This window comes from Chrysemys picta, chromosome 9 (genome assembly GCF_011386835.1).
Source record: "Chrysemys picta bellii isolate R12L10 chromosome 9, ASM1138683v2, whole genome shotgun sequence".
NCBI classification, from domain to species: domain Eukaryota; kingdom Metazoa; phylum Chordata; order Testudines; family Emydidae; genus Chrysemys; species Chrysemys picta.
The window spans coordinates 9,399,274-9,423,814 of record NC_088799.1 but is presented as its reverse complement, the minus strand read 5'-3'; the positions used below and the strand labels follow the sequence as shown (position 1 = coordinate 9,423,814).

Below are 24,541 nucleotides of genomic sequence, written 5' to 3'. Positions count from 1 at the left end.
CTACTGTGTGACCAATAGTATCCCAGTTCTTCCATGAGCTCTGCACAGATGAACTCCTGCACCCATGCCTGAAGGGAACAACTTCCAGGATTAGGGCCTTTGTGATCACCACTGACAGTCTGAAGCCCACAGCATTTTAATTTTAATAAAGATTTATTGAACTGTCAAAGATCTGTGACTCTCCATTTATTTGCTAGTAATAAATTAATCTCTTCAGTTTGCCTTGGTATCAAATCAAATTGACAGATAAAAGTGTGCATATATTTATATGTGTAGGGATAGCAGTTGAACCTTTTACACTGTAAAACAGATTTTGAAATCTAAAAAGCAGTAGTAGGGGGTGGGTAAAGCAAAGGATCCAGCTTCCAATATACAAGAGCAGACATAGCAAAAAGAAATGAAAAGATAAAGCTCTATTGCATTTATACAATCTTGTAAATGTCACTATTTAAAATGTGTAGTACTTTTGTTCATCAGATCTTATTTCTTGCAAGCAGCAAAAAAGCAACAACAAACTGGACAGAATATTTTCTTTTTTAAAAGCTCTATTCATTTTCTAAGAGTCTTTGTACTTTTTCCTGAAGATTGATGCTCTAGGCAACAATCTGCATGTGTATTTAGATTCAGGGCCTTGTGACTGGAAATCAGCCGCTGATTATCTATAAAATTGGTGCTCCAGCCAGGTAATTGAATGCCTGCAGAATAAGGATGCGTTAAAGTAACCCTGTATCTCTGACACAGACTTTTTGACTATGCTGTGACACTGGCAGACTAGGTGCCAGCTCATTCCAAGGACCAAAGGCCTCACTGAACACTGACAAATACATAGGGGAGGCAGACTGGTTTCCTACTATGTGTTAGCATTGTTAAAATAGATGTTAAGTTGATAACATGTGTTTAGACTTGATGAAATGATTCCAGGATGGTGCATATATTGATCTAATAATATCTGCAGCCCATGGTATAGTTATATTGAGTGTTTGCACTGAAAATCTCTGTAATTGTGTAACTCACCAAACAGGAAAGAAGATTAGTGTAAAGGGCTGGTCCTGCATTCAAAAACACCCACTGAAATCACATGAGCCATTGCAAAACATCAAAGGACAAAGACTTTGATTGCTCCTCCACACACCCATGAACATGAACTCATCCCATAAGCTTGAACTCTGGGGTAACAGAATATAAATGCCTGAGAAGAAGGAACTGTATTGCTCGGCTGCTTGGAATTTGGAGAGGGCAATACTTCTAAGCATAAACAAGGGATCCCCAAGCTGCTTAGATTGGGTTAGCCTTGAAGGACTTATAGAACTTGCATATATAACAACTATTACCACTTTTCGGAACTGAAGACTGTAAACTCATTTATGTATGTTTACCTGCTTTAACCTTGTACATAACACTAATTTTTTTTTTTTTTTGAGTACACCTCCACCCCGATATAATGCTGTCCTTGGGAGCCAAAAAATCTTACTGTGTTATAGGTGAAACCGCGTTGTATCGAACTTGCTTTGATCCACCAGAGTGCACAGTCCCGCCCCCCCGGAGCGCTGCTTTACCGTGTTATATCTGAATTAGTGTTATCGGGTCACGTTATATCGGGGTAGAGGTGTATTATAGGATTGGCTACAAGCATCTTTAGTGTGAGATCTGGGGTACAATTGACCTCGGGTAAGTAACTGGTCCTTTGGGACTGGCCGTAATCTGAATATTGTTATGAGTCTTGGTGTAAGGAGCCAGCTATCATGGAAGCAAGCTTGCCTAGGTGGCAAGATAGACCAGAGGATTGTCTGTGACTCCATGTTAAGGCTGTTGTAATGCTTGAGGAGCTCACGCTTGATACTTGATTGGTGAAATCTAAGTATAGAACACACAGCCAGTTTGGGGTTTGTGGTCTGTTTATTAAGAGTCTGTCCTGAAGTTGGCACTCATGGTCATGAGCCACTCAAGACAGTTTGACGTGTGGATTTGGAAATGAAATCACTAGTGTTCTACATATTTAGTACATAGGTTTGTTTTTTTTAATTGGCAGCTTAGTTGCCAATATAAATTTTGTAGATTAAGGTTTTCAAGAATTACAAAGTAATTAATTTTAAAATGGAAAAAAACAAGAATTTTCCAGCGGGAAAACATTGGCTCCTAAGGGGCTGGATCCTGCAAGTCTTTATGCTTGATTAATTTTATACACAAGTAGTACCATTGACTTCACTGGGACCACTAATGTGCGTAAAGGTTTGCAGGATTGTGTATCTGAACTCTAACTTTTTATATTTAATTTTTGAAAGCGTCCTTTTATCATTATATATTTTTGTTAATATCAGGGGACAGTGAAGTCCTTTGTTGCTAAGTAAACAACTGAAAACATCTTCCCCAGGGATAGGGAAGCCTAGTCAAGTGGCTAAAGCATATGACTGAGGTTCAGAGTATCTGGGATCTTATTCTGTCCCTGCAGGATAGTTACTCATATTGAAGTCAAGGTGGGTGGGACCTTTGTTCTATTTCTTGCTTCAATACAGATTTACTGTGCAAAGTTGAGCAAGTCTTCAAATCAAAATGTTCAAAAGTGGCCTCTCATTTTGTGTCTCAGGCTATATGTACACTACCGTGGTAAGTCGACCTAAGTTACGCAACTCCAGCTACATGAATAACGTAGCTGGAGTCAACATAGCTTAGGTCGACTTACTGCGGTGTCTACACCGCACTGGGTCGATGGGTGACACTCTCCCTTTGACTTACCTTATTCTTCTTATTCAGGGTAGAGTACCGGGGTTGACCGGAAAGCAATCTGCGGTCAATTTGGCAGGTCCTAGACCCGCTAAATCGACCCTCGGTGCATTGATCGCTGGAGCATTGATCCGGCAGTTGTGTAGACATAGCCTCAGTTTTTGGGTGCCCACCTCCCGACAACCTGAGGCTTGATTTTCAGAAGTGCTGAAGACTCACTGCCTTCTGTAAATCAGGCCTTCAGTGTCTAGGTTGAGAACCCCAAAAACGTATGACCTGAAATCTCAGGGTCCGCTTTTGAAAATTCTGCTCCAGATCTTGTTTTGCTTCAGTTTTCCTCTTCGGTAAAATGTGTGCCACACAAGTGTATTGTGAAGCTTAATTCATTAAGATTTGCAGATTGCTTTTGAACAACTCAGAAGGGATACTCCAGAAATACAAAGTTTTATTTTTCTCAAGGGTAGAATTATTATGATGGATCGAGTGTTTGCCTGATATTGTAAAAGGCAGAGTGTTCAGAGCCTGTTATGGTAATTAATAACTTTATTCTACTAATGCATTTTCTTCCACTAACTTTTACTCCTTTTTTAAGCAATATATATATATATGATGTTGGAATCAATTAGTTTGTCAGGTGCTTTCAAGTTATTTTTGATGCACTGCACCACTAGAGTAACCTAATAGGAAGTGAAGAATATCTTCATCTAACTGAAACTGCATGTTGAAATGTAAGCTTTCAGAATGTTGCTACTCTTATCTGAATTTGCTAAGGATACAGCTAATGCCCTCACTCTTCAGAAAAACACCATGATCTTTAATAACTAGTGGTCAGGACCTTGTTTTTACTTCTTATCTGAAAGACACCAGCAGAAGAATGCTGATCAGATCAGTTAAGCTTTTGGCTAGAAGCTTTCCAATAAGATTGCTATCTGGGCAATGTTCCACAGCTGTGAAATCACTGTGGTAGTGCAGAAGTGGATTGATTTAACATTAGTTTGTAATGCTGTTTGAAATTCAACTGTGCTGTATTTGAATCTTTTCAATAATACATAGCATTCAATATAGAATTTTACAATGTTTGAGGTGCTTCTGATAAAAATTAAGGATAAGTATTTTTCTAATTATAAATTCATATACTTAAAACTGTAGGGGAGAGGAGAGATCTCACTACTCAAACTATCAATCAGCCACACTAAATGTCCAAAATAAGTTGTATTCTGCCTAAATCGCTAACTAAACGCTGAAACCTACACACAAGATCTGTGACAAATACGGTCATCATGCAATACTGCACATTATTGTGTTGGACTAAAGTGGTAGGCAGGACTACATTACTCCTGCCTCAGCAAGACTGGACTAGATGATCTCTCAAGGTCCTTTCCATCCCTACATTTCTATTATAGTAATTTGGAACTTCAGGGTAGTAGCAGGGATATAACTCAGATCTTCCTTCACAAAGAACCTGTTTCTATTTTAATCAATGGCAAAGCTCTCCTTGACTTTAATGGGAGCTGGATCGGGTCCCAAAAGCCCAGGCTTTTACTACTTAAAATAATCCTCTTTTAACTGTTTGCACAATAGAGCCTAGGAGCAAGCCCCTCATCCTACAAATATTTATGTGCATATGGTTAAACATGTACATGTATGGAGGCTCGGGCCTGAATACTTTATTTAATTTTCACAATTAGAAGTACTATTTTTAATAGAGCAAAATAGAAATTTCATGGAGAACATTACATTTTATGAAAATGCTTTAATATCCACTTTTAATCAAACAGTAATTTTTTTTTTAAACAGGCTTCTATAAATGTTTCAGTACAGATTAAGATGAGGAACCAGTCAAACGCTCCACTGCATTACACTAGTTTATACCATGTAGTACAACAAAAAGGAGATGCAGGCCTAAAGACTTTCAATTGGTTTTTAAACATTCAAGTATCAGAGGGGTAGCCGCGTTAGTCCGGATCTGTAAAAGCAGCAAAGAGTCTTGTGGCACCTTATAGACTAACAGACATATTGGAGCATGAGCTTTCGTGGGTGAATACCCACTTCGTCGGATGCTTGCGCAGCTTTTTAAACATTGCAATTTTTGTTTGAATAATTCCCAGAATTGTGCAAAACACACAAAATTTAATAAAAAAAAATCAGACACACATGCTGGCATTTCTACTCCAGCAAAGCCTAATGTCTTTATTTTGCAGCAGCACATTGTATAGATGTCACTTTCTCTTTTCTCCCTTTAACTTCTTGTCCCCTGTTTCTTTCTCTCTTCCCCCCAGTTTGCTCTCTGTAGGTTGCTATTAGGGTGACCAGACAGCAAGTGTGAAAAATCGGGATGGGGGTTGGGGGTAATAGGATCCTATATGAGAAAAAGACCCCAAAATCGGGACTGTCCCTATAAGATCAGGACATCTGGTCACCCTAGTTGCTATACTTTGCCTAACCGCTTCCTCTACTTTTCACTAGCTTCTTCCCAGCTTTATTACTTATTTTTGTAGTGTTTAAGAGCTCTAGTAAAGGACATGGACTCCATTGTGTAGGCCCTGTACAAACATATAAGGAGGGATAGCTCAGTGGTTTGAGTGTTGGCCTGCTAAACCCAGGGTTGTGAGTTCAATCCTTGTGGGGGACACTTAGGGATCTGGGGCAAAATCAGTACTTGGTCCTGCTAGTGAAGACAGGGGGCTGCACTTGATAACCTCTCAAGGTCCCTTCCAGTTCTAGGAGATGGGATATCTCCATTAAAATAAACACAGTCCCTGCCCCAGACTATACAATGAAGTGTGAGAGCGCAGACAACAACTGGATACACACAGATGGGGGAAGTACCTGGAAACAGGGAGACAGTCCTGGCCAGCAGGATAAGCAGTGGTCACAGCAGCAGTTGAGGGATTTGTAGGCATCACAGCAAAGGAGGGTTTTAAAGCGACAGGAGTTGATTTTTCAAGACGTTTAAAGGGAGCGCCTCCAAAGTGTGAGGGGCAGCATAGGAGGAAGCACAAAGGTTTGAAAGTTTTCCTCAGTTCCCCCCCCCTCCAGATTTCTCCCCTCCCCCCACTCCTGGACCAACTCCCCCCCCCCCGCCCCTTTCTGGAGGCCCCGCCCCTCCCTCTGTGTGGCTGCTCCCTCGTCATTTCCTGGAGGCGGGGCGGACCGCCGGGAGAACCTGCCTCGGTGACAACAGCGGCTGTTTGATGGCGGTTATCGGGCGGCCGCGGCCCCGCCGGCTCGGGGTGCTGGGCGGGCCGCGCTGCACCTAAGGAGGCGCCGCGTCTCTGCGCCATGGGGAGGCGGAGCAGCGGCGGGCGGCTACCCTGAGGCGGCGGCATCGAGCGGCACTTTCGAGGGGGAACCCCGCTCCGGGACCTGCAAGGCCGGGGGGATGTTACGGTGGATCCGCCAGCAGCTGGTAGGTGCCGGGCCGGTGTTGGGGCAGCCGAGGAGCGCTAGGCCTCGCCCGGGGGAGCGGCCCTAGGGCGAGGGGGGAGCGGCCCTCCCCCTGGTAGGCGGCGGGGACCACCTTTTGCCCTCACCTCCTGAGGGCGGAACTTTCCCGCGTCGCCCCCTCCCCTTACCCCGTGTGCCTGGACCCCTCCCCCCCGGGCAGGCCTCCCGGGGCGGCTCCCCAGCAGCGTCCCGAAATCCCGAGTTGCGTCTAAACACGCCCAGACCCAGCGGGACCGCGCTGAACCCGGGGCGAACGAGGGAGACCGGAGGCAGGTCTGAAGTAGTCCGGGACTCTCGCTCCGAGTCCTCCACCTGTCTCGCAGCGAAGGAAGTGAGCGTCCGTCTCCCCCTCCCCCATGGCAGGCGTGGTGCAATTTGGCGGTGGTAAGGAAACGAAGGTTTCCTCCTGACTGCGGGATGTGTATCAATAGCGCTCAGAGGAGTCAGACGTGGCAGGGCGGCTTCAATCGGAGTGGATTTTTGTTTGGTCTTGAATAAAATATGTTCCTGCAGCTGTTATCTTTGGGGGGGGGGTGCTCACACTCTTTAGAGAAGAACGACAATGGCTTTTTCAGTGGGTGGACAAAGTCTGGGACTCTTCTTTCCTAGCACACAACCTTTTGAGTCTTCTCTTTTGAATCCTTGCCTGTCCCAATTCGCAATACATGAGCTCTTAGAAGCTGGGGTAACTGAATGAATAAGATTTTTTTTAAACCTAATTGGTAACATAACAACATCTTCCATCTTAAGTCGGACACTCTCTTGATTAAAAACTGCATTATGGCAGACTAGTAGTGAAGGGAGACTCCTTCAAATGAGCAAGAGTTGATATGCCTGTTGCACAGTACTCTGATAGGACACAAGGTAACTGTACAGTGAGTGACCCATATATTATCAATGTCACTACAAAAATAAACATACAATGATGTTTGCTGTTTCCCTTTAAATCATTTGTCAATAAAATAAGTCAGCTGCCCTTGAATGCCTTCCAATTTATAATGAAAAAGTGAAATACACTCTCCCAATTAAAGAAATGCTTTTAGACTGTCTCGTGGATAGATGCTTCCATTATTTTTAAACATCTATTTATTTTGTTTATTCATTGCACTTATCTTATGGCTGGCATGATTAATACAAAATGTTAGTCTGGCTAGGGCTTCTCTCTCATTATTTATTCTAGTTTGTTTAATTACAAACTCATTTTTTTATAAAATAAAGAAAGACAAATACTGTCTAGTTTGTGCACATGATTTGCTTTTTTTGAACTGGTTTATAGTCCTGAAGAGACCTATAGTTTAGATTATTTCTGATGTAATTATTTGAAGCATAAAGCTGCCAATGACAATATGATTGCCAGTTTTGACTGGTTTTATTGCTTTGGAGTGATGCTGAAGTTTTATGTCCCTGGAAATTAATTGTTTTAATCTCAGATCTGGCTATACACTTTTGTTTTATTTCATCCACACTCAAAAGGTTTGCTAGGCTGTTTGAGTCATCAAGAATGAAGGCTTTGATATAGTGCAGTTATCTTTCATGTTTACCGGGAAGATGGGATTACTGTAGAGCCCACCTGTAAATAGGTTGGTTTTTTTTTAAAATGTCTAGTCTCTTTCCCGCAAAGTGTACCTTGAAATAGAATAATCCGTTCTGGATATTAATATATAAGATATGGTTTTCTTTGTTCTCCAATTGCATTATAATATGAACGGTTGTTCAAAGATCTTTTTAGTCTTGGAATAGAAAGGTAATTATGTGGCATAGTCTGCATGCTCAAGATGATCCAGTAGATTTAAGGTAACTGCTTAAAGTGTGGCGAAAAAGTGACTTTATATGCAAAAATCCTATAACATAGATCTATCCTAGATTTTGAATTTCTTAACCTGCTGTTTATTTTTAAAGTTAGACATTGGGTTGCCTGAGCCCACAGCTCAGCCACTGCAGGTATCGAACTTCACATTGCAAGCTGACAATGGCAATTTTCTTAAGAAGGTCCTTAATTTAATATTTAAAATACTGTAACTAAAAAAAAAAATCAGGTGAATTAAAGGTATTTTTCCAGATAATCTGAAGATGAAGCTGTGATCTCTCATTTCTATAAAAATAACAAATGGCACATATTTCATTTTATTTGCAGTTTTTAATGTTGTTAAAGGTTCAGCAAACAGTTGTATCAGAAGAGAACATAGTAGTGCTGAGTAGCTGGAGTGAAATAGTGAGAAGGTACTAGGGAAACTGGTGAGCTGCAAGAGACAAAGTTAGATACCAGAAATAGGTTTGATTGTGCCATGGACAGCACAGAGGTTCAAGGAGAACTGGGGCTATTGTGGGGAGGTAGAGGCAGAATCTAGTGGGTAGGAGGAAATATACTTTGTTTTGGATTATTTGGAGGTGTGTGCTGGACATATATTGGGTGTAGCAGCAATGGGTCCTGAAACAAAGTATGCCTGTAGATGGGAAGTTTGGAAACTTGAGTGTATGAGTGAGCCTGATTTCAGTGAGTGGGAGTAGTGAAAGAAATATTAAAGAAGAGTATGGAAAATGGCAGGGAAGCAGCGTGCGAATGGGTGTCAATGGGCAAGTCAGATATGCTGCTGAGGCTGCATCTATCTAGATTTTATGTGAATACAAAACTAACAATGTTTCACATACCTTTTTAAAAAATTGTTTTACTGAAAATCCAGTACTGCATGTTGTTGTTACTGGTAAAATATGCAGAAATAGGATCACCATAGTATCTGAACACCTGTGTGCACAAGGAAAACAGCAAGAAGACTGGTGTACTCTGAGATGTAGGAGGGATGGTAGGGGAAATGGGTTACTGATAGAACCTGATTCTCAGTTGAAGAATTAGATAGTAAATTCCTCAGAGTGGTGACCTTGCCTTGTTTTTGTCTGTGATGGTCTATGCAAACCTCTGGTTTTGTACAGCTAAGTGATTGGCCTAGATCTCTCTTGTGTTGGGAGGGCTCTGGAGCCCTCATGACTGGGAAGGCCATAAATAGAAATTAGCAGTAGCTTCTCAGGAGGACTGGATTTGAAGAGACTGAAAATGTAGTGTATGTTTAAACAAAAATGAAGCATATAAAAGAAGTAGGAGAAGCAACAACTTTAAAAAATGAACACAGTACAATGTATAATGAACTTATTAGTATTCACCACCATGAAGAGAGTAATTGTTCTACTCTGTCCCTCCAAGGAGATAGATGTGTATATATAATATAGTCTTTCATTATGGTGTATGAACATGTAAGTTACCATTCTAATGCACATGAGCAACAAGCATGAGTGGGTGTAAACAGATTAATTTGCAGAACTATTTTGCAGAAAAGGAGAGAACAATCCAATTTGAAAATACTTTTGTCTAGATGTAATCTAAAACTATTGTTTTAAAATATAGTTTCCCTTCAAGCTAATGTTACTATATTGCTATATAGTATTTCTCACAAGCCTAGAAGCACTTTACAGAATTGCAAAACTATACATATATCTTCCTTAATATTTATACATTGTTTTGCATATTTGTTTTCCAATTAACTAGTCATATAATATAGCTGTGTTCTTAGAGATAACATTATTGATCAACATTCTCTTGCTCTGTGTTCATAAGACTAGAGGTCAGTGTTCAGTGTACGCGTGTGAATCTGTAATACCAATCGCTAAGTTCTGTTTTGTTGGGTACTGTGCTAAATTTCTGCATATTACATTAATAACTGTCTGTGTTGTTAGCCTAATTAGTAAAACTTAAAAATGCAACATCTTCAATTGTTTTTATTTACATAATGCCAACATGCAACAAGTCATGCAGTAGGTTTCTAACCAGGTTATCTTGCTAGCTGCCAGTTAACGTATATATTGGGTGTGGTGGGAGAGGAGGTGGATGTGGGACCAGCGCAGTCAATAGTTATAGGAATGGGGTATGGAGGGTGGAATGTGATTTAGTATCTTGGAAGCAGCAGTCAAGCAGCAAAGATGCTGGTGCCCTCACCATATTTAATCTTTAGATTACACAAAGAGAATAGCTGCGTGGATTTGTTGAGGATTGGTTAATTTCATAGGTGCAACCAACTGCAGAAAAATGCAGCCAAGTTGGTAAAGAGCAGTTAATTCTATGTTAATGCAGTGTTCTATTAACACCTGTACATCTACCAATGTGAGAGATGCCATCATGTGCCAGCAGTGCCCCTCTGCCATGTACATTGGACAAATCGGACAGTCTCTACGCAAAAGAATAAATGGACACAAATCAGACATCAAGAATTATAACATTCAAAAATGAGTAGGAGAGCACTTCAATCTCACTGCACACTCAATAACAGACTTAAAAGTGACACCATCAAAGTAGGCGTGAATAAAGACTGGGAGTGGCTGGGTCACTACAAAAAATAATTTTCCCTATGTTGATATTCACCCCTTCTTATCGGCTGTTGGAAATGGGCCACATCCACCCTAATTGAATTGGCCTCGTTAGCACAGACCCACCACTCAAAAAGGCAATGCCTATCTTTTCATGTGCTGTGTATTTATACCTGCCTATTGTATTTTCCACTCCATGCATCAGATGAAATGGGTTATAACCCACGAAAGCTTATGCCCAAATAAATTTGTTAGTCTCTACGGTGCCAGAAGGACTCCTCGTTGTTGTTATAGAATGAAAAGTGTCACTTTGCTTTTTAACAGTAATGATGGCACTTTAAAACAATACATTTTTAAAGTTCTACATACTGCATGTGAAATGCTAGTATTCTGGAGTGAAATGTGTCAAATTTGAAAGAGCAGTTTAGTTAGTGATAATTTATAATATATTAAACAAAGCATTGTAGTTCAAATCTTGTATATCTTGGAGTATTTAGATGTGAGAAATCAGACAAGTAGCCTGTCAGAAATTACTCTAATTTTGGTGTAACTAGCTAAAATATTTTTTTAAGAGTATGTGAACCTGCCACTATTTCCACACTCTAGAGTTGCCAGTTCTTTGGTTCATATGTGATTGACCACCCTATTGGATCTAAGTGAAGCATAAATATAAAAACATAAGTTTGGCATCTAGGATGCTTGTTTTTCTTTTACCCAAAAATGAATAGAAGATCTAACCAAGCATATAGGTGCATATGTGGAGTCAGATTCCTAATAAATTTATATTATGTTCTAAGGCCAGGTCTACATTGTAAACGTACATCAGTATAACTGTGTCGCTCAAGGGCATGAAAAATCCACACTCCTGAGTGATGCAGTTATACCGACGTAACCCCCACTGTAGATAGCGCTAAGTCGATGGGAGGGAGAACTACGTTCTCCTATCAACGTAGTTACTGCCTCTCACGGAGGTAGATTAATTATATTGATGGGGAGAAGCTTTTCCATCTGCATAGTAGCATCTTCACTGAAGTGCTACAGTGTAGACCTGCCCTAAGATGCTCTTAATCATGATTTTGAACTAAAAACGTTGATAGAGGATGCCCTAGGACAGGAGTGGGCAAACTATGGCCCGTGGGCCACATCTGGCCCTCCAGTTGATTTAATCTGACCCTCGAGCTCCTGCTAATTTAGTTAGGGTGGATGTGGTATTGGTATTGAGATCTCCTCATCTATTATTGGGAGTGGGCCACATCTACACTAACTAAATTGGCCTTCAGTATTGGTTCTCCACTTGTAAGGTAACTCCCTTCTCTTCCTGTGCTAATATATATTTATGCCTGTTTCTGTAATTTTCACTCCATGCTTCTGAAGAAGTGGGTTTTTTACCGGCGAAAGCTTATGCCCAAATAAATCTGTTAATCTTTAAGGTGCCACTGGACTCCTCATTGTTTTTGTGGTTACAGACTAACACGGCTACCCCTCTGATACTTCATACCCAGATGTGGTCCTCAGCCCAAAAATGTTGCCCACCCCTGCCCTAGGACATAGCCAAGGATATAGCCATCATGTTGCCGATTTGGAGTTAACTGTCTAGTTTTGAAAAGAAAATCCTGTTTTAAAAAACAAACAAAAACCTTCCAAAAAAGCAATCAGGGATATTATTTTCCATGATGTTTCTTCTTTGTGGTATGCCTGAGATGAACTGGTGCATATCAGGCATTTATAAGGCATGGGATGTCTTATTCAATAATCATTTTATGATGCTTGTCTCTATACAGCGAAGAACTACTGTAGCTCTCCTGATCCAGTCTGGATGAACAAGCTGTCATGAAGCTGTGGTTTTGAATATAAAGTAGAAATTTTAAGCTATTTATAGCAAAGGTTTCTGTTTTTCAGGGTTTATTAATTTAGTTTTTCAGGTTTATTTTTCAAAATTTTGAGTTTTATGTAGAAGCCCAAAAATTAGGGGACTTGGGGGCTTTCTCTTTGTATATACTGTAATGAGTAATTTCTTTTTCTAATGTTCTCTCATGCGCTTTAATGTAGTACTCTTTCAAACAGCACTACAGTGAAGCACACGAGGCAGGATTGCCAACTTTCCAATTGCACAAAACTGAACACCCTTGCCCTTCCCCTGAGGCCATGCACCCCCCTCCATCCCCCCCTCCATCTGCTTGCTCGCTGTCCCCCACCCTCACTCACTTTCACCAGTCTGCAGCAGGGGGTTGGGGTGTGGTAGGGGGTGAGGGCTCTGTCTGGGGGTGCGGTCTCTGGGGCGGGGCCAGAAATGAGGGGTTGAGGGTGTGGGAAGGGGTTGGGGTGCGGGAGGGGGTGAGAGCTCTAGCTGGGGGGTGCAAGCTCTGGAGTGGGGTTGGGAACAAGGAGTTTGGGGTGCAGGAGGGCGCTCCAGGCTGGGGCTGAGGGGTTTGGAGTGCGAGAGGAGGTTCAGGGTTGGGATTGGGGTGAGGAAGCGAGTGTGGGTTCTGGGGTGGGGCAGGGGTGCAGGAAGGAGTGTGGGCTCAGGGAAGGAGTTTAGGTGAAGGATAGCTCAGTGGTTTGAGCATTGGCCTACTAAACCCAGGGTTGTGAGTTCAATCCTTGAGGGGGCCACTTAGGAATCTGGGGCAAAATCAGTACTTGGTCCTGCTAGTGAAGGCAAGGGGCTGGACTCAATGACCTTTCAAGGTCCCTTCCAGTTCTAGGAGATGGGATATCTCCATTAATTATTATTATTTTTATTATTATTATAAAGATGGGGGCTCAGGGCTAGGGCAAGGGGTTGGGGTGTGAGAGGGGGTTTGGAGTGTGGGCACTGGCCGCAGGCGGTGCTTACCTCAGGTGGCTCCCAGTCTGCGGCACAGCGGGGATAAGGCAGGCTCCCTGCCTGCCCTGGCTCTGCGCAGCTGCTGGCAGCGGCAGCATAGCCCCCCCTCCGACTCCTAGGCGGAGGGGACGGGGGCTCTACGCGCTGCCCGCAGGCGTCACCCCTGCACTTCCGAGCCAATGGGACCTGTGGACCAGCGCTTGGGGCAGGGGCAGCGTGTGGAGCCCCCGTGGGCACCCCTGCACCTAGGAGCTGGACATGCCAGCCGCTTCTGGGATCCAGGGCAGGCAGGGAGCCTGTCTTAGCCCAGCTGCACCACCGACCGGACTTTTAGCGCTGACCGGAGTCACCAGGGTCCCTTTTTGACCGCACGTTCTGGTCGAAAACTGGACGCCTGCCAAACCTACTGGGGAGCCTTCAGTGCTTACCAGCAGTTTCTACCTGGACAAATTAATGCACAACACATTAGTGTGTGGTAGAAATACCCCCAAAGGCCACATTGCTGCTCTATGTAGATACAAGCCCTTAGATCAGTTGTTTTCAACCTTTTTTCATTTACCGACCCCTAAAAATTTTCAAATGGAGGTGCAGACCCCTTTGGAAATCTTAGATATAGTCTGTGGAACAAAGATTGAACACCACTGCCTTAGATACAAGTCACCATTTCTGCTGTTTTTCTGGTGTTTGTTGGATAAACACCAATTTCATTTTTGTTTAAATCAGGGGTGTTTTATCAGTGTTTAAATTAGTGAAAACCAATAACCAGAAGCCCTATTTATAACTGTGTGTGACCTGATTTGGCTTAATGCTATTTGGGCAGTGTTTGTTCATGTTTGTTTTGATAAGTCATTGCAATGTCAGCAGCTGAAAAGAATGGCAAGTTTGCGATAATTTCATTAAACTGCCCTGCAAGAAGTCCTTTTGAAAAGCCCTGTCGAGTGAGAAAAGCTCTCTGGAGCTCTTTTCTAACTGCTGTTCTGTGGAGTTCTTGAGCTTCTCAAGCTATTATATTCTTGCACTATTCAAACTAATTTAAAAAAAAATCTATGTAGAAGCAGTTCCAGGGAAGACGCCGAGAGCTACCTGGATTCCCAATTTTCACAAGCAATAATCCAAGAGTACCAGCATGCTGCAGATGGCAGAGTATCTTCTTCCTGTGTCCAGCGAACCTGAATATTATCATGCACTAACAATGCATTTGACACTGTGCAAGACATGAATCAAGACCGTACCTGCCCTAGCAGACTTAATTAGAAAACGGACAAAATTTATGGAGCAATCCTTAGGAATAAGTCTGTGTTTTGTGTGTGTGGGGGGTTATATAATTTTAAATTCATAATTTTCCTTTAGTACTGCCAGACTTAAATATTGTAACACATTCTATGTTTTTGAGAATGGGAGTTGCAGGGTGATTGAAGACTCTTTTTTCATATTGGTAATTATGACATTCCTAGCAGGCCAGTCCAAACTATGAGTTTTATATTTTTTTCCTAGCAGACTGACACAAGAAAGGGAAAACCCCTAAACCTTTGTGAAATCATTCCTTGAAAAGGGTGTTGTAATATACGACTATACTTTATTTCTTGTATCTCTATATGGGGAGGATATTTTTTTCACCACCTGTACACCATAATTAAGACCAAAGCAGACTGTGAAGAACTTCAAAAAGATCTCACAAAACTAAGTGATTGGACAATAAAATGGCAAATGAAATTTAATGTGGATAAATGTAAAGTGATGCACATTCGAAGAAATAACCCCAACTATACATACAATATGATGGGGGGCTAATTTAGCTACAACAAATCAGGAAAAAGATCTTGGAGTCATCATGGATAGTTCTCTGAAGACATCCACGCAGTGTGCAGCGGCAGTCAAAAAAGCAAACAGGATGTTAGGAATCATTAAAAAGGGGATAGAGAATAAGGTGGAGAATATCTTATTGCCATTATATAAATCCATGATATGCCCACATCTTGAATACTGCATACAGATGTGGTCTCATCTCAAAAAAGATACACTGGCATTAGAAAAGGCTCAGAGAAGGGCAACTAAAATGATTAGCGGTTTGGAATGGGTCCCATATGAGGAGAGATTAGAGAGGCTAGGACTTTTCAGCTTGGAAAAGAGGAGACTAAGGGGGGATATGCTAGAGGTATATAAAATCATGAGTGATGTGGAGAAAGTGGATAAAGAAAAGATATTATGGGAACAAGTAAATAATAGAACTAGGGGCCACCAAATGAAATTAATGGGCAGCAGGTTTAAAACAAATACAAGGAAGTTCTTCACACAGCGCACAGTCAACTTGTGGAACTCCTTGCCTGAGGAGGTTGTGAAGACTATAACAGGGTTTAAAAGAGAACTGGATAAATTCATGGAGGTTAAATCCATTAATGGCTATTAGCCAGGATGGGTAAGGAATGGTGTCCCTAGCCTCTGTTTGTCAGAGGGTGGTGATGGATGGCCAGAAAGAAATCACTTGATCATTATCTGTTAGGTTCACTCTCTCTGGGACACCTGGCATTGGACACTGTCGATAGACAGGATACTGGGCTGGATGGACCTTTGATCTGACCCAATACAGCCATTCTTATGTTCTTATGTACTGTTTAATGATCTAATTTAATTTTAGTAGACTTCTTCATCTAGCCTCTCAATTTACTGATCATTACTTGGTTCTAAATTTTAGCTGCTGCTTAGCAAAGGTTTTCTTAATATATCATTAAATGGGCTTTCATCTAGTACCATACATACAATGAGGAAAGCCTGACTTGCTGGTAGGAGATAGGTCCCTGTAAATATAGATTTATTTTTTTCTTCAAGGTGTTGGACTCTGTTTAGACTTTCTGAGTGGGGTGGAAGGAGTTATGAGGTAATTTGCATTTTTTTTCTACAGCCTTAGCAAGTTGAATAGCATTTGGCTATATTGCCTATTTTGGCACTAAAGGCCTTGCATAGTAGTTTCATTTTGTCACTAAGTAATTTCACTACTTTTATTATTTATACATTATTCCTGTTTTTCTGTATGGTAGTGTAAGTGCTCTATTTTGAACTAAAACGTTACTAAAGATCCTTAATTTCTGAAGTCATCAACAAAATGTCTGATTGCTCTGATTCTAGGTTTTTCTTGTCATTTTATCCACCAATCAAGATTGTGGTCCAGATTCTCTGCCCTGAATCTGGCTTCTTTGCACTGCCTGAGCAATGCAAAAGTGGAGGAATCTTGCCACCCCTGCTTAGCTGAGAATTTCCCTGGCTCAGCTCCACCAATTCATAGCTGCTGTATGGTCCCTTACAGATTATAGTGTTGTATGTTAGAGCAGCTTTTGGGCTCCTCTAACTTGTGTTGGGACACGGGCAGCATGAGAATCAGGGAGCTATAACCAATGCGAACAATCTCCCTCGTAAATCTCCACACAGGAGAGAATCTGTCCCTTTGTCTTTGAATGGGCACATTCTATCACCCAATTAATATGTTTTCTTTTAATCATGTTACTAAAGTTGAACTTGCTGAATATTTTCTCCTTCTAATTTCTCTTTTATTGTCTGTTTTACTGCTGACCAGGGTTTTTTTTCAGTACAGTGTATTCCAGAAGCATGCAGCAATGGTCCTATGTTCAACCAGCTGTCTGCTCCACAGAGAAACGTCAGTTGCCTGCCTCATATATGACTTGTATCCCATTTCATAAACTTCTAAATTTTAAAAGACCTTCAAAACTGCAATTGGAAATTCTGGATAGGGTTTGGCATTTTAATGATATGCTTTGGTATCTTGTCTCATCTTTTGCTCTAGTCATGAGCCTCTTCTAAGCATCAATTTCTAATTGTGCCAAACTATTTTGGTTTTGATTTTTGTGATTTAAATGATGGATACTTAAACCAGTGACTAGTAGACTGTGACCATTATATAGATTACATGTCTCTATGCGCAAGACTCCTGCATTAACCCAATCCTATCAACTAGGTGTTCACTCTAAGTTTATATTCTAATATTGTTGGCTAAAGTATTCACCAAACATGTTACGCTGATAAAAATGAAAAATTTCTTGTACGTTCTGGCCGATGCACATTATACCAGTAAAAATAAGTTACAGTAAGTGATTGTTCCACTACGTAAATTCGCTTACAAGAGAAAAGCTAGTTTCCAGTTTTGTAAAGCATGAATAATTTAAGGTAGTGCCAGTATATTATTTTAAATCAGATTTGCAACTAACTTCCACAAGTTGGAGAAGCTTGTTATTGTTGCAACTGGCAACTGCAGTTTCCAGAAAGTTTTAATTTTAAAACTCAGTTTTAATAGATTATTTAAGAGTACATAGTCTGTAAAAAAAAGCACCCTCTTAATAACTGTCAAAATATTTGAACCACAAATCCGTTTTTAATAGGTTTCTGTTATTATTATAACGTATTTCTAGTATGGGGTAGTGACTCAATCTGGATCAAGGTTCTAGTGTCCTAGGTGAGTACAGTCATGTAGAAACACATAGGCAGCATCAGACATGTTAGACACTTTATAGTCAAGTTAGAGGACAGTGTGTTTGTCACTAGGAGCTTAGTCTAAACAGATTACTTGTAGATGAAAGATGCAATATAATAAAAACCAAGTTAATTTGTTAAGCTTATCAATTTTTGTTCTTGAAGATCTCTTTGGTGATACATTCTATTTTTCTTTTTTGAAAGGAGTCCTAGGGATCATAGGCTTCATGGAAGAATGATTTTTAAGGTGGGACATGAAGGAGAAGGTGGAGACACAATGCACTGGCCTATTTAGCCTGGATGACAGGCTTTAAATAGAAGCTAAATTCTTGAAGTCCCTACACCTAATCATGTGAGGGTAGAACAAAAAAATCCATTAAGCACTTTGAAAGTAAAAATTAAGACTGCACTTTAAAAAAAAAAAGAGAGAGAGAGAGAGAAAGAAAAGGGAGGGGGGGAAGGGCAACATAGAAAGCAGAAAAATAAAGGGTCACTGTTAATATGGACAGTCCTAAAGTATAATCTGCCTTTAAAATAACACGCTTTCTTTTGTACTACTGTACCTGGACTATTATATTAGTTCTCAGAATGAAAGGTGTGATGTATGAAAAACGCCATGTACCCAACTAGGCGAGTATATGGTGACAAACTAGGACACTGGAGTTTACTATTTATAAGTCACTTGAAGATAAAAATAACTATACATCTAGTATACCGTAGCATATACCAACCAATACCTACCATACTTGGTCAGTCCATTTTGTTCTAGTGTGCAGGTAGGGTATTTATGCTGCAGTTAGAAAGCCTAGAAAGTATTTTTTGGATGAAGATAAAAGTATATTTACAGTCCAGGTCTAGCAATGAACCCTTTTCCTTTTTATATGGATTGACGTAATGAATCCTAATTGACACTTAAAACAAATATGTTAAGACGAAACTTTGTTTTACTAGGCTGTTATATATTCCTTAGGCATCTTGAAACACAAGGCCAAAAGAATATCTTTCAAAAATGTGCAAGTATGACCCAAATAATACAAAATATGTATTAGTTTAATAATTCAATGTTACTGCAGTCTGGATTATGATTTAATTTTTTTCTTTGAAATTATAGGCAGGTGTTCTTTGTATTTTCCCTATCATTTAGTCAAATTTGCCTGCAACTTAAATTCTTGTTTCATTTTCTAATGGAGGTGGGAGGAAGATGTAGAATATGAAATAATTCCTTTTTTATTTTAATGAAATTGAAAGAATCCTGACTTGCAGCAGTCATTAGTGAGTTATCTGTGTCTGGTTACTCCTACCTCCGCTGTTGTGTCCTGTATAGTTTTGACCCCATTTAACTAATTCTCTAGGAACCTGGCATTGATATCAATGCCTTAAAAAGGCGCACACAATCCTTTAGTTGCTTGCATGAAGATTTGAGAGCCAGCAGATAAGAGCAGTAACAGAGTTGATCTGACAAAGCAGTTCTGGAAATACAAGGTCATTTCTGCTAGCAAAGTACAGGTGACACATTTGCAACTAGGTTACTTTTTTTTATGTAAATTCTTCTTTTCTCACCTCTCTTCCATTGAAAGGATTTTAGGAAAAACTGAAACGGTAGTGAGAATGAATAATAGGAATAGCAGCAACACTATCATTTTTTTTTTTAAGAAAAGTCTAAACTTATTTGGCCTCCAAACTTGAACAGGATTTTTTTTTAGGATCAGCTAGGGGGAATTTTCCTGTAAATGAAGTAAGAAAACAAGTGGTTTAGAGACATTGAGAGAGGGTATACCTTGAGCATGTTACATATTTCTCTTCTGAAATGTTTGTTTTTATGTATGGGAAAAGAGGTTTGTTCCTATACTACCAGGAAGCTTAAAATCTTTAAATTATAATTCTTATTAGTTAGAGTCTAACCCTAAGGGAACAGTGCTCCTTTTGATATTAGTGCATCATATATTGAAGACTAAAATTAGCATTGCCTTTTGTCTATGCAATATCTGAACTTCAGTGTAATAATAGACAGTTGCTGAGTAACTTTCATAGCATAGAGCTGGAATTTAACTTTGGGGCTTTTCTTCACAACTAAGTCTTCAGTTTATTATTGTCTGAGGCGTGTTCCTCCCTCTCTTTGTGCACGTATAACTTTATTCTGGTGGTTAATTAACACTGAGTTTAAGCTTTCTACCTAGAACTGTTAATTTCTCAGGATATTTAAATATCAGCTTGGGAAAAAAAGGGTAGACACAAAATGCCAAGGAAAGTTAAGGTTTAGCAAGCCTTAGGGAGGAAATTGTTCATGGACATGTCTGAAAGTAGCACTTTGTACTGATATTTTAAATAATAAAATCATGGTTGAAATGCTGAATTAAAAACGGAGACAAAAGTGGCAGGTTGATAAAAGAACAGAATAGGCTCTGAGCTGTAATGTTAGGTGACAGTGCATCCTTTATCATAGTAAATTAAAAGGAAGAAGTAGGCAGTTTGAACTACTAACTAAATTATTTTCCTTTGTAATTTGTTGAGCAACAATCGTAAGTGCAATTGCCACTGTAATTTTGGACTAAATTTTAAAGCTCTTCATTTCTTGTGAATGTGTCTAGGAATTTTAATCAGGGTAAAATCTTCAGCTTTCTCTTTCTGTGAAAGAGGGAAAATCTGAATAGATTTTGAGGGATTGGGGGAGAGGAGGAAATACTTTACTTACTGTATTTCCAAACTAAACATATTAGTCTAAATTATCTACTAAATTAAGACAAGATGTTGGAAATGGGAATTATAAAATGTTTTTGGTGAGCCATTTGATCCTATTCATAGGTGTCTGTATGAATGACCTATAGCGACATCTAGTAATAAGCTTGTTGAATAATGTTGGGCTGCACGTTTAGAGGATTTGTCTGGGATGTCATTCTGAAGTGAATAGGGCAGAACTGTTTTTTAGTTGGTGTAGTCAACATTACAAGTAAATACATAAATGAAATGAGTGGAAGTGCATCCCTCTTTGTGGTTGTGCATCTGTCATGGTATAGACTCAACAAAATAAATGAATTTTTGCATTATGAAATTGATCTCTGCAAGTGAAAAAGAGCTTGAAATTTCATTCTAATTTTAAATGAGAAGAAAGCTCATGGTATGGAACAAATTTGGAGTGTCCTTTATGTCCCTGTAGAAATTTTCCTCCAACTTTCAACACACAGATGATGATAGCTGCCTGATAGTTGTGGCAGGAGTACACAATTGGATTTTTCAAGACAGTATAATTATTCCAGGTGTATGAAAGATAGGTGTTGAAAGAAATGGATTTTTTATTACTGAGAGGAAAAGAAGGCATGTTTTTATTCTTTCATATGTTTAGAAACCATGCAAATCTTTCACCATATATAACATGAGCACAAGGAAATATTAGAGTAATAATACTTAACACTTACGTTCAAAGTGCTTCATGTATATTGGGCAATATTTTAAAAAGTGGCTATTCAAATATCAAATTTGGTGTGCCTAACCTGAGGCATGTTAAATGTGTTTGATTTTCAAGAAGTGCTGACCAGTTGCCTTCTCAAAATAGATACCTTTCAGGTACTCCAAGGTGAGCATCCAGAAATTGCTAGTCACTTTTGAAGATCTTGGCCATTATCTAGTTATCACACTCTTCTGGGAGGGAAGTTATCCTGTTGTAGATGGGGAAACTGAGGTTAAATTATTTGCTCAAGGGCACAAAGGCAACTGAAGATAGCACTGGGATTAATAATACCTAGTTCTTCAAGACATCTTGAAACCCGCTTAAACCACTAGGCCATATTTGCCTATCGGAGTGAGACTGAATATTGTATTCTGGAACCTGTAAACTCTCTTTGGTTTCACCCCATTGTTAGAGATGAGGACTTCTCAGTTGTAAGCCCTACCTGCTAGTCTGCCATCTCTGATAGTAACCAGTTTGTTCAGCATATCTTGGACTCTTATTAAAAGCCCTGTTGAAAGACGAGCTCCATACTTAACACTCCTCTTCGGTGTGCTCCTACTAGACCTTATTTTGTTGCCAGAGCCATATTTTCTTCCCATAGGGTCAGGGAGGCCACTTCTTATCTAGCAACTGTGTAAAATAGGACAAGATCATATGGTGGAGGACATTGAATGAAGTTGGAACTGTGGTGACACCCATAAAATAAGATTTAAAAAAAAACATAGTTGTTTACATTTTTAATTTTAGAATTACTTTTGCATGAACAGTCATTGACAGTTCCACAGTTTTTGTGTTGTCCAAAGCTTTATTGGAAAATTTGACAGGAACTTGTATAAGGATGCATCGTTCCACATAAATGCCAAAATCCCTTCCCCAGAATACTAAAGAATTAGAGCAAATGTACTGCTTTGTGATAAGACTTGAATAGATCTATTATTTACTGATAAAATTTGATGGTCTATATCAGGGGTTGGCAACGTTTGGCACGCGGCTCGCCAGGGTAAGCACCCTAGCGGGCCGGGCCAGTTTATTTACCTGCTGACGCGGCAGGTTCGGCTGATCGCGGCCCCCACTGGCCGCGGTTCGCCGTCCCGGGCCAATGAGGGCGGCGGGAAATGGCGCGGGCAAGGGATGTGATGTGCTGGCCGCGGCTTCCTGCCGCCTCCATTGGCCTGGGACGGCGAACCGCAGCCAGTGGGGGCCACGATCGGCCGAACCTGCCGCGTCGGCAGGTAAATAAACTGGCCCGGCCCGCTAGGATGCTTACCCTGGTGAGCCGCGTGCCAAACATTGCTGACCCCTGTTCTATATTAAATGAATGACCTTTGTAAACACTCTCGTCTAATAGTCTTTATTATCTTATTTGCTATAAATTCTCATTTTACTTTTTAATGTTAACAAAACGTAGTTTAGAAGAATTCTCGAATCTGTATTTTAGTTGTTCATCCTGAATTCAAGCAGTCAATGAGAAATGTAGTATGGATAATTGATTAATTTAAATTACATATGGTATGTTTGTGTTATACTGTACCTATTTAATGTTCCCCTAGATAACTTGAATTTTTGAGTGGGGGAGAGGTAGAGAAATGTATCAGGTTTCTGTCAGAACAAAATTTGTAAGAGAAAATAGCTAAATTGTATGTGTATGCTGCCATATTGATTAGGGTAAAAACTTTTTTACTACTGCTGCAGAGGAGTTTAAATGTCTTAATGCTCTAATAGAGTTTTAGGAATATAGTTTTGTTTTGTTTAAATTATGACTTTTTGTGCTTACTTCACAATCAGTCCTGGTTACCAAGAGATCTGTGTAAACAGAAGCAGTCTCCTTCTTGCTCGGATTGCTCTTTTTTGTGTGTGTGTGTGATGTCAGAAATCCATTATGTTTGACATCAAAATTGTTTCCATGGCGAAGCTGCCACAGTAAAGTGCAGCATCATTGAATGACCCTGAAGAAAGAAGGGTGGATCCAGAAGAAGGCTTACAGGGGTAATTTAGACAGGCAGTTAAGTTCTGCTTAACCAAAATGCCCTGGATGAATTCCAATTTAACAGCCTTACTCTTTTAAAAAAAAAAAAGTCTACTAAACATCATCATAGATAGCAGTACGGTTTCCCAAACAGCATGCTGAGTTATTGTTCTCTTTTTCAGACTAGAGTGCTACTACTGAATTTTCAGCCTCAGTTTTTGGAACACCCGTGTTTCCCATCAAAATGTCATCTGATCTTACGAGATACAATGTGAATTGGTTACAAAATGGGTTAAACCACAATGATTGAGAGGAGGCGGAAGAGGAAATTGCAGAAATAGTACATGATAGCTATGTTTTCTTTCTTCTTAACATTGTGGATCTTTAGAACAGGAAGGAATATAGCAGTAGTTCTTTAAAAGAACAGGAACAAATTTGCATGGAAACACATAAGCCTGAGAGTACCTGGGGTTCTTCATTCTTTTTCTAAAACAATGAGGAGTCCTTGTGACACCTTAGAGACTAACAAATTTATTTGGGCATAAGCTTTCGTGGGCTCTAACCCACTTCATCAGATGCATGGAGTGAAAAATTCAGTAGGCAGGTATAAATATACAGCACGTGAAAAGATGGGAGTTGCCTTACCAAGTAGGGGGGTCAGTGCTAACGAGGCTAATTCAGTCAGGGTGGATGTGACCCATTCCCAACAGTTGACAAGAAGGTGTGAGTATCAACAGAGGGACCATCCTAATTGAATTGGCCTCCTTAGCACTGACCCCCCACTTGGTAAGTCAACTCCCATATTTTCATGTGCTGTATATTTATACCTCCTTGTTGTTTTTGCTGATACAGACTAACACGACTACCCCTCTGAAACTTTTTCTAGTTGACGCTGTGCTTAAAATTGCTGCACAAAAGGTTTTTCCTTCCTCTACAGTAATCTTTGATATGATAAATTTTGTTTGACTTTAGTACACCAATATGCCTAGAAGAATTATTAGCTGGCTGCGTGAGTACAGATTTGTACAGACTGAGTATAAGTAAGCTGGTCCTTTTCTGATATAAGAAAACTAGTCATCTAAATAAAATAGTTTTCAGAAGATGGATTTTCTTACTCAGTTTTACTCAATAGGCTCAGCAATCTATTGGCAGATCAGTGGGCTGTTTCTCAGAGGGCAAGAGTTCAGATCCCCATGCATCTTGGGTCAGAATCCCTCCCCTCCCTAGGGAAGTGACCTCTTACAATGGTCTCAAGTTTATTCTCTTTTTGTTAATACTTGGTTGTGTTGATGGGCTCCAGAAG

General features: G+C 40.2%; 1 protein-coding gene across 7 annotated transcripts in view; it reads left to right on the top strand.

Moving 5' to 3' along the window:
- Positions 1-5,860: 5,860 nt before the first annotated feature.
- ATP11B (ATPase phospholipid transporting 11B (putative)) overlaps positions 5,861-24,541 on the top strand; it is a 106,545-nt gene continuing 87,864 nt past the window's right edge. For 5 of the 7 annotated variants that reach the window (XR_010590570.1, XR_010590569.1, XM_008170679.4 and 2 more), the window contains exon 1: positions 5,890-6,130. Coding sequence is in view for 5 of the 7 variants with exons in the window: in XM_008170679.4 (XP_008168901.1) it covers positions 6,104-6,130 (27 nt within the window). In the remaining 2 variants the exon portion in view is untranslated. Of the gene's footprint in view, positions 6,131-24,541 lie in introns of all 7 variants that reach the window. The other 2 variants (XM_008170683.4, XM_065557702.1) reach the window with 2 other exon arrangements.